We start from the raw sequence: 15,246 nt of genomic DNA, 5'->3' as shown, positions 1-15,246 counted from the left end.
CATGGGATTTCCTAGGCAATATTGCAGTGGGTTGCCATTTCCGTCTCCAGGGGATCTTCTCGACCTAGGGATCGAACCCACTTCTCCTGCATTGCAGGCGGATTCTTTACCACTGAGCCACCTGTGATAGTCCGTTTACAAGTGTGTACATATGTCAAAGCTCAATAAATTGCATACTTTAAATGGATACAGTTTATTGTATTAAAAATTACACCCCAATTATTCTTTAATGAGACCCCCTGCCCCCGCCACAACTGAAGTGACTTAGCACACACCAAAAAGGGCAAAAAACAAAAAAAGAACAAATCAAAAATGAAAAAAACCTGGGTAAAGTCTCATTTTTTTTTAAGAATGGAGGAGTCTAAAGAGCAGGTCTTATAAGCCCATGACCTGTTTTTCCATTTTGAGCACATTCTTCAGGTGTGGGGGTTGAGAGTGGCACAGAAGACTGAAGACACCCTACCCATCAAGTAAGTGAATGAAAAAGCTGAAGCACCTCAGTACTCAGTGAGCATTTTAAACTACAGCACAGCAAAGTGGTTTAGAACACAGACTTAGGCTTAAAAGAGATACACTTGGGTCTCAATGCTGGCACTGCTGCTATCTGTAGAGTGGTCACGAAGTCCCTGGGACTGCAAGTTCAAGGTTACCTCATTTCCCTTCCTTTGCCATTCAATTTTCCTTCACATGGGCTGGCAGTGGCCACAGAGTCTCCAGGCATATGATTCTGCTGAAAACAGATGATGATGGAAAAGCAGACTCAGGCACCAGTCTTAACCTTTAGGAGCCTACTGACACATCTGTGAAATGGGAATATCATCTGGCTATCATGTGACTGAAATGGACATGTCACTTGGCAGGAGCCACAGCAGCTTGGCTTATCACAGGTGCCCAATAAATATTTGTTGAGGAATGCATGAATAAGCGGATGTATTTACTAAAGTGAAGGCAGAGTTTATAAGGATGTGTATGCACAGATGTGTAGGTTAGAAGGCTAACAGGTTGATAAAGAAATGAAATAATGTAATTTAGACAGACTACAAGAAATCAGGTTGCTAATGAGCATAAGTGTAGTGATGTACACTGTGTTATATATTCATACAAATCAGGGTTCATTGAAATTGTGAAGAGAATCCATTTGACCAAAAATCTGAATGAGCAAAGCTTCTCAAAAATCATTTAAAAATTTTACGATGGCATTAAGTATTAGGAGTCTGACTTTTCAGTTTTTATTCTATTTTGTATAAGCCAAACAGGTGGCTGGAACTGAAGACCTCATAGCTCTTTTGCTGATATAAATCATTCACCAGTTTTATGACCAAGTTTAGAGTAACAATCTGAATTTTATTACAAACAAAAAATAAATCTAAAAAGCTTCCTTCAATTACATAGTATGCACAAGGATTTCTGCATTACATCATTTTACATAAAATGTTCTGAATGACAGAAGTAGCCAACTTCCTACCATTTGAAGAGAGGAGCTGACCGCTGAAAACCACACACATTTACAGAAAGAAACAAGAGTTTCACAGGGAAGGCCTGTGATCTCTGGCTACAGGCAGGAGCTGAAACTAGGAACACAAAAGAAACTTGGAGAAACGGAAAAGACATTCAATGCTCTAAAACACTTCAGCAAAAATAGTCAAACATTTGTAAACAACTTTTAAACAGATCTCTTCAATATACTATGTGGCTATAAGGTAAATATTCTTAACTGATTTTTATTTGACTCAAAAAGTCTATTGTAACTGCTGAGGAGCATTTCCCTGTAAGTTAGATAAAAGCTTTGTTTTCTTCCCCTGGAGGCAAAAATAAAATGTAATTAGCGCTTATTCAAGGACTGCCTGTGAATTTTTCAGACTAGGACCTTTTAGATACTTCCATGTTTGTTAGCTATTCCCATCCCCCCAAAATACATGAGTTAGAAGAAATGGTAAAGCCAGAATTAATAACAAATTTGGTTCCTTGTTAACATCTCTGAAGGGCTGACGGGTAAGAACACTGGTGAAACCGGCTACAGATTTTAATTAACCCTGCTATCTTTTTTTCCCCTTCATCAAGAATAATAAGGACTTAAAAACATGAGCTTGGCAATGCAAGAACTTAGAAACGAAGTAAGGCTGAATTGTGCTCAGTGTGCAGGACAACTGCAGCACTGGAAACCCTAGGAACATAATGTAAACAGACACATGAGGGTTTAACAGCCTTTTCTGCATTTGGCACCACGACTTAAAACTATTTTCTTCCATTTACCTATTTGGGATATTTTTATGAAGTGACTGCAAATAGCAATAACAATAAACTTTCCCTTTAAGTATGTAATGTATAACAAAAACACATTAATGACCAGAAATAAAATCTACAATCTGCTAAATCCTAATGGAAAAGTTCCGTCTTAGCATCCACGCTTGGCTATCTCATGCTCTGAGATGATTAGAAAAGTCTCTAAACACTGGCTAGGTCCCTTTTGGTGGAGTGACAGATGTACAAACAAGCGTAATACTATGAAAGAGTGACGCTTTTCCTTAAAGTTATTCTCCATGTCAATTTTATTCGACTACTAATACATTGAGCCTAATATCACCTTTGGCTAGGTAATTAAATTATTTGGGAATGAAAACTCTGTTTATTTAAATGAAATAAGTCAATATTTATTGATATTTATCAGAAACTTTTAAATAATAGATTCTGAAGAAGCTAAAAATGACACAGTTAAGTACAAACTGTCCTTTACCTTTATTGCTTGTATACACAAGAAATACATTATAAAACTAGTGGGAAGAGGAAAAAATAATGGAAGAAAAAGTTACCTGCTTTAGTATTTTTAAGAATAGTTTTGATAACTTCTTAGATCAACTTGCTTATCTGAAACAGAGCAAAACTACAATACAATCACAATATAATTCTAATAATCACAGCAATTATGCTTTCATTTTTAATTTTCTCTTCATAAAACATTAATGCTATAAAAATGAGGTTGATGACATCCTTATTTAAAAGACACATTATACTGGTATCAAAATGTAGTTTATTTTAATACCAACTGAAAAAATAGAGCTTATATAGTCTATTATTTCAATGAAGTTTTATTATTACTTTTATTTTCAAAGTTGGTAGCAAAGTTACTGTTAACAATATAAATTTTTTCTTTATAAGCGAAATTCCTTTAAAAGTGTTGAAACACTTTAAAAGTGTTGAAAGGCATTCTAGGATGGGCTTGCAAGGAAAATCAATCATTCCAATATTGATAAATAGGATACTTGATGAATTGAGATTTATTCCTTTAACTTCCTCACTAACTTGTCCTGATTTGTCAGGTTTTTTACTCATTTGGTATCGTAAAAGTAGTTTAGGCCTGAGCCTTTTAGCTGGAGCAATTATTTCCATTTTCCATGATTTCTCTTCAGTTTTCCAAATATACAATAAAACAATACAATAATCACTGCAGGAAGGAATGATCAGTTAAGTTGGATCATGTTCATTTACCTTTTAATTTCATTTAAGGGATATTAATATTAGTCATAAAAGCTTTACAGTTTCAGCACACATACACGCAATCACAGAATTAAAAATCTTTATACCTTTTAAGAAAAGGGTTCCACTTTGTTCAATGTATCATAGTCAAATTTAAGTCTAAAGAAATACACTTCTATTAAATACAGCGGCCATCACTTACCTTAAAGTTTATGGATAAAGTTCAGTACTGATCCAAGGATGCTGGCATCAAAGCCCTCCCTCTCAACTATCCCTAGTTTCTGCATTTCTATAATGTACCACCAATTATTCTAGATTTATAATACCCTGTCTTTAACTTGGTATATACCACCTTTTGGATAAAAAGATTATTGGTTGTTTGAGATGAGATACAAGAACAAAATCATTCTTGAGGTTCCACCTCGAAAAAAAGACGATGTTTGCTCATAGCAGCTAGTTTGACACCCCTGTTTTCCTTAGGCTAGCCTTCACACAACGAGCATGCATATACAGCCATGGTTCACTGCATCTGTTCTGAAGTTGAGAACTGCTGCTTATTCAAGTACAGATGCCCCCATGTGATGTAAGGAGACAGTTGAATTGCATGTCCACCATGAGAAAAGGAAAATAAACGATGAAACAAATGCAGCAAATATAGGCAGCTGGCATTCAGAACACGCCAAAAAGCTAACACTCATGAATTGTCATTATAAGGGTCTTTCTTTCCTTTAAAAAAAAAAAAAAAGTCTTTCTTTGCATATTTTGAAATTTAAGGGTCCCAGAGAATCATGAAGTGCCTTGTCGTTTTTGCTGCTGACTCCTGATGACCTCTAGCTGTTTTTTGCATTGCTGATAGTAAGTTGAAAGGCTTTTGTTTTCATCTAAAAGCTTTTTATGTTCCTGCACCAGACGAGATGTATTTTGCTGGTCCTTTTCATCCTGGTCCAGTTCTGCAACTAGTTCCTGCCTAAAAACAAATACCACACATTACATAGGATGGAAATATTCCTACCTTAACAGCTGGTGATAAAAGCTCTAAATAATTAGAACTTTGATTCTGGGTCTATCATTATACATCTTAGGTACACTGCTGCTGCTGCTACTAACGGAGAAGGCAATGGCACCGCACTCCAGTACTCTTGCCTGGAAAACCCCATGAATGGAGGCTAGGTACACTAGTCGGACACAATTATGGGCTGGAATGGAAACTATCATCTACTCTTCTAGCATATCCATACAAATATCATACTCCTTTTAATAAGTGTAACTGTACTTAGATAAGTAGTGAAAACAGATAAAATGGTATAATAAAGTTCCAGAAAATTTCATTTGTTACCCCTTGTATGTAGGAAGGAAGAAAAAAGGCTGGGAAGAGCTTACTCTGGCTCCACTTAAAAGTAACCCGTGAAGTTTTAATCATTCACATTTGACTTTCACATTCCCGTTTTCATATGCAAAGTTGAAGTCACAATTGTATTCAACTACAATGCAGTGGTAGCTAATAAAACATGGCCAAGATAATTAAAATAGGTGCTATCCAACTTAAATCCTACTTAAATCCAACTTCATTTCCTACTTTGAAAATAATGAATGAAAAAATGAATACAAAGTACCACCCTTGCAATTATTTTTGAGAAAAACCAGAGTCTTTTACAGCCTGATAAAATTTTTTAAGTGCCTTTTATTTAGAGGATATTATGTATTAGTTCCTAAAGGGACTCTACTAGAAACAACTGAATAATTAATGAAAGGCTCTCAAACAAAAATTTACTAGTAACATTCCTTAAAGTACTTAAAACAGATTAAAACTGCCATATTTTTTTTACAGCGTCCCTCAATTCATCCTGTGTCTTTTTTTCCAGCACAGAATTCCTCTTTCAAATGATTCAAGTATGAAAACAGTACAGATTAAACATGTGACATAAGAAATAGCTTTTTTCCTTAACATAAAGTGTGACAAAATTCCATAGTTCTACAGTTCATACAGTTTAATATTTAATCTATTTAGCTTTACCTTTAAAATGTTAAACTGAATTTATCAAAATCATGGTATTAGAAAATTGTGAAAAAACCTTTTTTCTCCTTTCTTGAAAGTACCACCATAAATCAGTGTCAAAGGAGTAAAATTTCATGAAGGTCATGTTCAAGAAAACGGAAACACTGTTTCTTAAGAATCTCAAGTAGAGAAGAATGGAAATGGGACTGTATTTCTTTAAATGGGGAGAAAAGTAGTCTATTTCCCAGAGCAACGTGTGAGTACTGAACTCCTCAGAAAAACACTCAGAGATGAAATAAAGCCCTCTAATAAGTCATTCTACTCTCTGAAACATATACCTGGAGAGACTCTACCAAAATGTTTCTAAGATAAAGCACAACTAAACAATAGTAAATCAAATTATTTTACCTGTGTCCAAGGACAATAAATCTGTTTACCAATAAACCTAAATAGCTTTTAACTTTAAAATTCTGAGAACATAAAATATATGGTTAAGATCACCTATTTATTTCCCTTATGTCTTGCTAATATAATAAAATTCAGTCAAGAGTTCAGTCATACATGGAAAATTAGCCAGGGGTGCTTAAAAAACATAAATATAGAAGATTCTTTAAAAAACTAGGAATAAAACTACCATATGACCTAGCAATCCCACTCCTAGGCATATACCCTGAGGAAACCGGAAGTGAAAAAGACACATGTATCCCATTCATTGCAGCACTATTTACAATAGCTAGAACATGGAAGCGACCTAGACGTCCATTGACAGATGAATAGATAAAGAAGTTGTGGCACATAAACACAATGGAATATTACTCAGCCATAAAAAAGAACACATTTGAGTCAGTTCTGATGAGGTGATGAACCTAGAACCTATTATACAGAGTGAAGTGAGTCAGAAGGAGAAAGATAATATGGTATTCCAATGCATATATATATGGAATCTATAAAAATGGTACTGAAGAATTTATTTATAGGGCAGCAATAGAGAAACAGACATAGTAGAATAGACTTATGGACATGGGGAGAGGGGAGGAGGCAGTGAGATGTATGCAAAGAGTAATGTAGAAACTGACATTACCATATGTAAAATAGCCAATGGGAATTTGCTGTGTGCAGGAAACTCAAACAGGGGATCTGTATCAATCTAGAGGGGTGGGATGGGGTGAGAGATGGGAGGGAGGTTCAAAAGGGAGGGGATATATGTATACCGATGGCTGATTCATGGTGAGGTTTGACAGAAAACAACAAAATTCTCTAAAGCAGTTATCTGTCAATAAAAAAATTTAAAAAAAAAAAAAAAAGAAAAAACATAAACATAGAGAAAAGCTCCACATGAGACATATACTTCATGATTAATTCCAAGAATTATGGTTTTCATGTCTTTAAACAATATTGCACCTTAGCACATTTTAAACTCAAAATACCAATTATTTATTTTTATTCATAAAAGATAACTTACTTTCTCTGTAATAACAATGCAATTTCTGTTTGGACTTTCATGTATTCCTGTGCCATCTTACAATGCTGTTCAAACACTGCCATAGATTCTTTGGAGTTTGGGCATGGTGCTAGAGGCTGGAAATAAATCACAAATGTTAAAAACATAATTAAATCAAATCTCAATATCTAGCTGAGCATTAAGACAGACACTGTAATAAGACTTTTATAGCACTAAAGCAATGATCTTTTAAAAATAAGTGTTAAATAAACCAGGCCTAGAAAATCTCAGTGTCCTTTGCCAGTGTTAACTCAGATCTTAAATTTATACTTGCTGTTTTCAAACTTTTGAACCATGACTACCGTACTCTTGACCTCTGGTTTTACATTTCAGTTGCCAAACTATTATACTGAAAGATGTTTACAGCTCTCATACTCAGGCAGAGAAGTGTATTACTTATATTTTAGTCACCATGAACATGCCAATGTATCACAAAATCTATTAAGGAGAAATGAGCTTATATGAGTTTTAAATTTTAATACACTAACAATGAAGAGCCAAGACCTATTCTTGGCAGCTGAACAAAGATGAGAGTTATTTTAAGGTGATTGTTGGATTCGAAACATATGATTCTGGCAATCTCACCAACTTAATTGAGAATCAATTATTTCAATTTGATTTTTAAAAGTTTAAGGAGGCCAACTGAAAGCATAAGTAAATGCATACACAATGACAAATAAGAACACAACCACCAGCTTTAAAGACAAACTTCTCTAAAAAGGAAAAAGGAAACTGCTGAGAAAGTACTCCTTTACCTGTAGTTGGTGATCCAGTGTAAGATATGCCATTGGGATGGAATTATCTGATCCATTGGTATCTGGAATTACAGCATGTGTTTTATTTATTTTCTGTCATAAATAATTAAAAACAAAGCAAGAAAGCAGATGATTGTTTTTCCTAGAGAAAAAAGTTATTGCTACTGGTAATTTTTTATTTCTAAAGGTAAACAGAGGACATCCAATTACAGATAATTGGAGTACAACCATACTCTCATGCCTCAATTTAAGCTGGCTATGAACTGAACACCATATATTAAAGCATGTAAGCCCTTGTTTAATTAAAATCAAAAACAGTCATATGGGACCTTTATATTTTAAATTCAGTCTTATGGACTTCTACCTAATCAAGCCTCACATTCCTTCTCTCCTCGATCACATTAAGTTTACTATAAGGCTGTGCCAACTCAGCAATTATCAGTGTTCCTTCACAGGGAAAGGGGGAAAGCAAGAGGTACATTCTTTTCCAGTAGGTCAGCCTCAATTAGCAAAGATTCTAGCCGCCCATCCCACTCCTCCCAATGAGAATCACTGCAGAGAACGAGAGGTGTTACTGATAGGAGTGTATTACACACATGGACAGCAAGAAAAGTGTGACTTAATGTCAAAACAATTAAATGGGTTAACTCGAACAACCAACCAGCCAATTTATCAAAATATCTGAACACACAAGTTTTGTTTGTATTTCAAAAAGAGGTAAAACTGCCACAACAACTCACTAGAGAAGCATGGGTCGCTCTCTTCCCAATATGAACATGTATATATGTTTCTAGGAGCAGGAAGGATAACTGGGAGGTAATAGAGACTTTCCTATTTCAGAAGTAGCTGCTTCCCCAGTATTAACAGAGAATAAATGAGTTAAGCATGTGAGCTATTCACCCTTTTTCTGTTAGAGACTCCAGGAAAGAGTGGTGTAGATGAAGGCAAGGTCAGGAAGACAGCCAGGCACTTCCTCAAATACAATAAAAAACTAAGACAGTTCGATGGTTCAATAACCTAAGTTACTGCTGACTGATATTCCAGTTTTGTTATTTGTTTTTTTAAAGCCACTGAGAATGTGTTTTCAAATAACTCCAAAAACTAAGCTAATTCAGAGCAGATGAGATAATGTATTTAAGGAATACCATGCAGTGCTAGCTAGTCTCTGGGGAGGACTCAACACATGGCGCTGGTTCTTCCTTTTTAATTATTGTCTTTGATACTAAGTGAAGAATTGGGAAAGCACAGCAATTTAAGATATTCAAGTTTACATTTCAGATTTAAAAAGTCATGTTAAACTGTTGCTGTTGTTTAGTTGCTAAGTTGTGTGCTGGAGTGCAATAAAGAAGGAATAACAGAGTATTGCCTTAGAGCTTTAACCCTAAAATCATATATTAATGCAAAGGCTTTCTTTGAAATAGCTAAACAAGAAATACATTTATTTTTCTGATGAAACCTCTCCCCACCCCCTACAATAGTTTCAAATAATTCCTCCACTGATTACTGCTTTTCACAAAATTAAACTTATTAAAGGTGATTTCCTCTGAACTTACTGGAAAAATTAAGTGTCTTCAAATTTCTTTAATATTTCTACTCTTATCACTCTTTCTTAAATCTTTGATACTTCATATATCATATTTAATCAGTCCCCTTTCCCAATATGTATTTCAGAATTAAACATATCAATGTTTCACAGTATTCTGGGGGTTAAAAAAAAAAAAAAAAGAGTCCAAGGATTGTGCTATTTTCAAACAATTTTAAAGCCCTCTGATGGTGGGAATTAAGGTCCTTTACTAAATTTCATCTGTTGTCTGAATCCAAGAAGTGAGATTTTACCTTCTCACTTAAACTGAAATTCAGCTTTCAGTTTCTGGTTACAAGGCTTTCCTGACAGCTCAGTTGGTAAAGAATCTGCCTGCAATGCAGGAGACCTGGGTTCAATCTTTGGGTTGGGAAGATCCGCTGGAGAAGGGAAAGGCTACCCACTCCAGTACTCGGGCCTACGGAATTTCATGGACTGTACAGTCCATGGGGTTGCAAAGAGTTGGACATGACTGAGCGACTTTCACTTTCTGGTTTTAAGACAGCAAGGTTATTCCATGAAAGTCTGTCTTATAATGTTTTAATTGCTGATCAAATCTAACTTCCTTTCCTAAATATCAGAATTGATATTGAGTTGGTTAAGTTAGGTAAAACCTCTCGTCCAGTCTCTTAAACACAAAACTTATAACTATCTCATATTCTCTAAGTATATGCTCCCTTCAACTAGAATGCTGTCTTCTCCTTTCTGCTTTATGACTAAATAATAAATCTCATTATTTTTTTTTTAAAAGTCACAGACTATGCCAGGTCTTATCTATAATTACTAAAACACTCAGCTTATACTGTAAATGTAGCAGTTTGTTATATACCATGATGAGTTTACTTTTAATGTGTCAGTACCATGACTAGAATCAGAATACAAACAAATGGGGCATGACTCATGTTTCAGTCTTTGCAAAGTACTAGGTACAGGGCCATCTCTTGAGTGAGTGTCCCCCCACCACTGTGGCACGCTCTACTGGATCCAGGTTATCTCTCTTACTAGCTGCTCTTGGGTATGTCTGTCTTTTTTTATCCCCAATATATCACAAGTAGAAACCCATATTATAAGAGCACTATGCATTACAATTATTATTTTGTTCTTTTTCTCTGAAAAACACAAAAAACTGCTGCCCTTTTAAATTAAAAAACCCAATGAATTAGGTTGTTTTAACATATGCACTTCTACATTTTTTTCTTGGTCAGTGGGCCTTGAAAGAAAAAGGTTTTACCTGTCTCTTCCCTACAATTTATTCTGTTAGCTTCAGTATCAATATTTTTCTTAGAAACAGTGCAAAGCTGAACTTTATTATTTACAAACTTAAACCAGATTCTCAATACCTAAAATTATATTCAAAATTATTTAAAAACAATAACCACACATTTATAGTATATTTCACAGCAGAGATGAAATTTAGTTGATACTGAAACCTGGACTTATGTATGATGCCTAGCTATTGGTGTTTTGTGGTATTTTAGGTTCCAGAAAAGGAACAAAGAGAGATGGAAGTTGGAAGAAGAAGAACACATAAAATGGAATCACAGCAGTTAAATGAGAGGGATGTAGGAGAACTCTGATTTTGCCCTCATGAATTCGCTATCTGCCCCACTTTGACTGGGATGTCTAGGTTAGTCCAGGATGAAATGAGAAGACCCAGCAAATGCTGTAATGCCAGGGCAAGTATACCCTCATTGAAGGATGTGTGAATCAAAGAGAGCTAAAACTACCTGAATGTCAACAGTCAAATCTGTCAAGATCATTTCCCTGTCCCTTTCTGAGGAGAAGCCTGTCATGATAAACATGTGCTGAGTAGTGGGCAATGTTCTGGAAAATTGGAGGCTGGGCTGTGATGGGGGTGAAATTTAGGAGTTTCTGCCACCACTAAATTTAAACTTTCTAAAACTAGGGAGTACATCCAAGGCTAAATATAGTTCTATCTTACATGACACAGAGAAAAGCCACCCAGTTAATTTTTTTAAATTGCATTATGAACTTGACGATACCATGTCAAATATCTATAAATACTTATAAGCAGAATTTCAGTTTGTAAAGACAGAAAGCTGACTTTTTAATTTCAATTTAATTGCCATTATTAATACCATTGTTGATCTGATATAAAATCCCAAATGGTTTAGTTTTTCGAGGTCTAAGAGATCATCTTCCCTCTCTGACACAATAACATATAAATAATTTTCATAGAAGAATATTCTGCATATTTATCAAGGTATCCTCTGAATGCTAAAGAAAAGTTAATTTTATTATGGCACATAATTTCCTGGTTACCCATAATGAAACTATTTCATTACTACCTTCAGACAGACAGATATTACTTATATTCTGATTTTGATCAGTTAAGTTATTCATGTTGGAGAGTTTTAATAACTCTTCAGTTCAGTTCAGTTGCTCAGTTGTGTCTGACTCTTTGCGATCCTATGAATCTCAGTACGCCAGGCCTCCCTGTCCATCACCAGCTCCCGGAGTTCACTCAGACTCACGTCCATCGAATCAGTGATGCCATCCAGCCATCTCATCCTCTGTCGTCCCCTTCTCCTCTTACAGGCCTTTAAAAATCTATTTAACAGGCTATTTATGTGACGGAAATGAGGTCTCTCTCTCAGTTAAAAATGATTCAGAAGGTCAAAGGACAGAAAAAAAAATTTTTTTTCTTACCAAGGTACACAATATCTTGTATTTTTAAAACAAAACACTGAGATGAAGATGATTACTTTACCATCCTGTTTTTAGTTATTCAAAAAATGAGAATTAACTACTATCATTACTACCAGAAGGATATATTGTAATAGAAAAATCAGATTGAAATATCAACAACAGAGTATCTTTCTACTTAAAAAATCCCCAAACAAACCATCTTCAAAATACAGGTTTAGTATGGCGGGGGCGGCGGGGGGGGGGGGGGTGGGGGGGGGGTGGGGGGGGGGGGGTGGGGGGGGGTGGGGGGGGGGGTGGGGGGGGGTGGGGGGGTGGGGGGGGGTGGGCGGGGGCGGTAGAAGGGGAACCACATGAGGAAAAGTAGTTTCCGTCTTAGTAGTCAAAAAGATATTTTAAAATTTATTGCTAAATATTCGATTTTATTAATAGGGAAATCTAAACTACAGTATAACGCCAGTCTTTATAAACATTAGAGTTATCACATGATTAAATGAACATAAACATGATAAATTCAACTTTATTGAGGAAATAAACTGGTCACCTGTGGAATCATCAGGGGTCCATGGATGACTGCGAGCTGGCTTTTCTGAGGTTGGTCCTGAGGTAGTGATCATTCTGACGCTAGGACTGGATGACCTACTGCTCACCTGGAGGAAGAAATGACAGGAGGAACAAAGTGTGATTTTGATATAAAAACAAAAATAACGAGAAAATTTCTATTCTAAGGCAAAGGAAAGACTTCCATTTTTATCAGAAGAGGTTCTAAAACACTTGCAAGAAATCAAATAGATCCTCTAGGAATATTATATTAATATATGTATGCTAAAATTTTATATGCATTCACACCTAATACCTCTTAGAAACCAATAAGCTTGCAAGAAAGTAAGGGAAATGCTCTGAGACCAGAAATAAAGTCTAGCAAGTGCTTAAGCTGCTAGCCCTGGGCATTTCAGCTGAAGCCCAATGGCCTGGAGCTTCTCTGTTCTGCCTGCCTGCTGTCCTCAGAGGAACAGGCACAAAGTCTGGGGTCTTTGCACAATGGGAGTAGGACTGGAGAACCTCCTGCTTAAAGCTAAAACCCAAGCAGGCCTCATTCTCAGTAAACTAGAAAAACAAAACCACAAAACCTACCCTACAAAAGCGGTAACAAGTAAATCTGTCCACCTTAAGTAGCAGCTCTGGGTACAGGGTAGAAAATGTAGCTGCCATCAATCAGTAAAAAATTTCCAAACTCGATGGAAGATGTAATAAATTCCAACCATAACAAAGCCCAAGCAGAAAAACATAAGGAGAAAACCTACATTACAGACTTAAACACAGGCCATATTACAGTCAAATTCTAGAAAACAAAGAAAATAGAAGACAGTAAAATGCAGCCAGAGTGAAAAGATCATCCATGAATACCAGTTAGATCCTCAGCAGCAACAGGGAAGACAGAAGTAGAATATGTTCAAACTGCTGAAAGAAAACAACTGTCACCCTAGATTTGTTCAGTCATCAAAAATGGGAAGAATGAGGTCAAAATAACATTCTCAGATGAACAAAAACTGAGGTTACCGCCCACAGACTCTTACCAAAAGAATTTACCATCACGATGAGATATTTTGATACTCCTGTGATATATAAAAGGGTCCAAAAACCAAACTATGCTCACAGTAAAACCTGACCTTCATAAAAAGCAAGTTTGGTCTAAACATATTTGTGAACCCTATGCTTAAAAAGGGATTCCCAGGTGGCACGGTGGTAAGGAATCCGCCTATCAATGCAGGAGACATAAGAGATGCAGGTTCAATCTCTGGGTCAGGAAGATCCCCTGGAGGAGGGTAGGCAACCCACTCCAGTCTTGTCTGGAGAATCCCATGGACAGAGGAGCCTGGCAGGCTGTAGTCCATAGGGTCACAAAGAGTTGGACACAACTAAAGCGATTTAGCACACAAACACACACACGCTTAACAAAAGGATTATGCATTCTTTTCAAGCACCCACGGAACACTTTTGCAAAATGATATAAACATTAAATGGCAGATAATTAGGTTGTTGTAACTATAAGATGAGAATATATGAGTAGACTTGTAGCACCTAACAATTCCTTTCCTAGTTCAAAATTACAGTTCTTTTACAAAACATAGACAGTGACCAAGCCTGGTCACAAAGGTATTTTTCTCTTTGAGTGTAATTACAGTCTGTTCAGACATGAACTCCAACTTGGGCCTGAAATGCTTTATACTACTCTTAAAGTCTGTGATTCCTCAAAAACATGAAAATCTCCTAAGGGCATAGATCATGTGTACTTTTCTACTGGTCACTCCAGGATTAAGGAGATTGCTGAATACATCATATAATGAATAAAAACCACATACATGGTAAAGAACCATATAATAAAGACTCATTAATAATAACAAGCTTTTGGTATTCAAATGTAAGACTGGTGTTTAGGTTTATTTACCACTGATATATAATAAGAATGAGAATATACACCATAGAGAATGGTGATGAAATAATCAACTGTTATTTTTAGAATGCTGTTAACCTCTGTAAACAAACAGATATGACATTATTCCTCAGTCCTTTAACCTTCTTTGTCTGAAAGCCAAGTCTTGAACTAATAAGTACCGTGATATGACCACAGTTATAATTTCTATTGCAAATACAGAGCAATTTTTCTTCAGAGTGCTAGAAGAAGAGGATTTCAGTCAGCCTAATTCTTTGTCAATATTTTACATATAAATATTTGCCACATATGAGAACCAATATCAGTTGTGAGAAATTAAACAAGATAAAATACAAGATTAGGTTTACAAAGTATAAGAATGAATTCTGTACACTAAAAAAAAAGGTCACTGAATATGTGGTATTAAAACAAATAATCCCACTTGAACCTAGTATGAATTATTATAATCCTTAAACTTAAATCTTTTCCAAGAGAATTCTTTGCTACTTTATTTCTCTCATCTCATCTCATGTGCACACTCATTTGTTCTACTTCAGATTTCCCAGGAGTTCTAAAACTAAGAAATAAGGCTAATATTTTTAGGTCATCTCATAACTGGTCTTTCTTCAAGGCTATAAGAAAAGCTACAACTTAAATTTAAATCCATAAATTAAGTAAACCAGTCGTTGTATTTCAAGGAATGAGCATCTCAACAAGTAACACAATATGCTAACATTTGTATTAAAAAAAAAAAAAAACTAAAGAAATACTCAAAAGCAAACCATATTTTTTGAATACCTGAAAAAATCCAAGGCATAAATCAGGACAGGTAATACT

The 15,246-nt window shown here is 35.6% G+C and overlaps 1 protein-coding gene across 3 annotated transcripts in view; it reads right to left on the bottom strand.

Annotated features, from left to right (window-relative positions):
• Nucleotides 1–1,323: 1,323 nt before the first annotated feature.
• The window catches only part of MAP3K7 (mitogen-activated protein kinase kinase kinase 7), a 66,151-nt gene continuing 52,228 nt past the window's right edge, over nucleotides 1,324–15,246 (bottom strand). For 2 of the 3 annotated variants that reach the window (XM_070796068.1, XM_070796069.1), the window contains 4 exons: nucleotides 12,520–12,625; nucleotides 7,727–7,788; nucleotides 6,933–7,048; nucleotides 1,324–4,441 (listed from right to left, as the gene is read on the bottom strand). In XM_070796068.1, the coding sequence (XP_070652169.1) occupies nucleotides 4,261–4,441; nucleotides 6,933–7,048; nucleotides 7,727–7,788; nucleotides 12,520–12,625 (465 nt within the window). In that variant the 3' untranslated portion in view covers nucleotides 1,324–4,260. The remainder of the gene's footprint in view (nucleotides 4,442–6,932; nucleotides 7,049–7,726; nucleotides 7,789–12,519; nucleotides 12,626–15,246) is intronic. The other variant, XR_011568465.1, reaches the window with a different exon arrangement.

This window comes from Bos indicus, chromosome 9, assembly GCF_029378745.1.
Source record: "Bos indicus isolate NIAB-ARS_2022 breed Sahiwal x Tharparkar chromosome 9, NIAB-ARS_B.indTharparkar_mat_pri_1.0, whole genome shotgun sequence".
NCBI classification, from domain to species: Eukaryota; Metazoa; Chordata; class Mammalia; order Artiodactyla; family Bovidae; genus Bos; species Bos indicus.
Note: the sequence above shows the minus strand (reverse complement) of the source record. Positions and strands in the feature narration are given on the sequence as shown.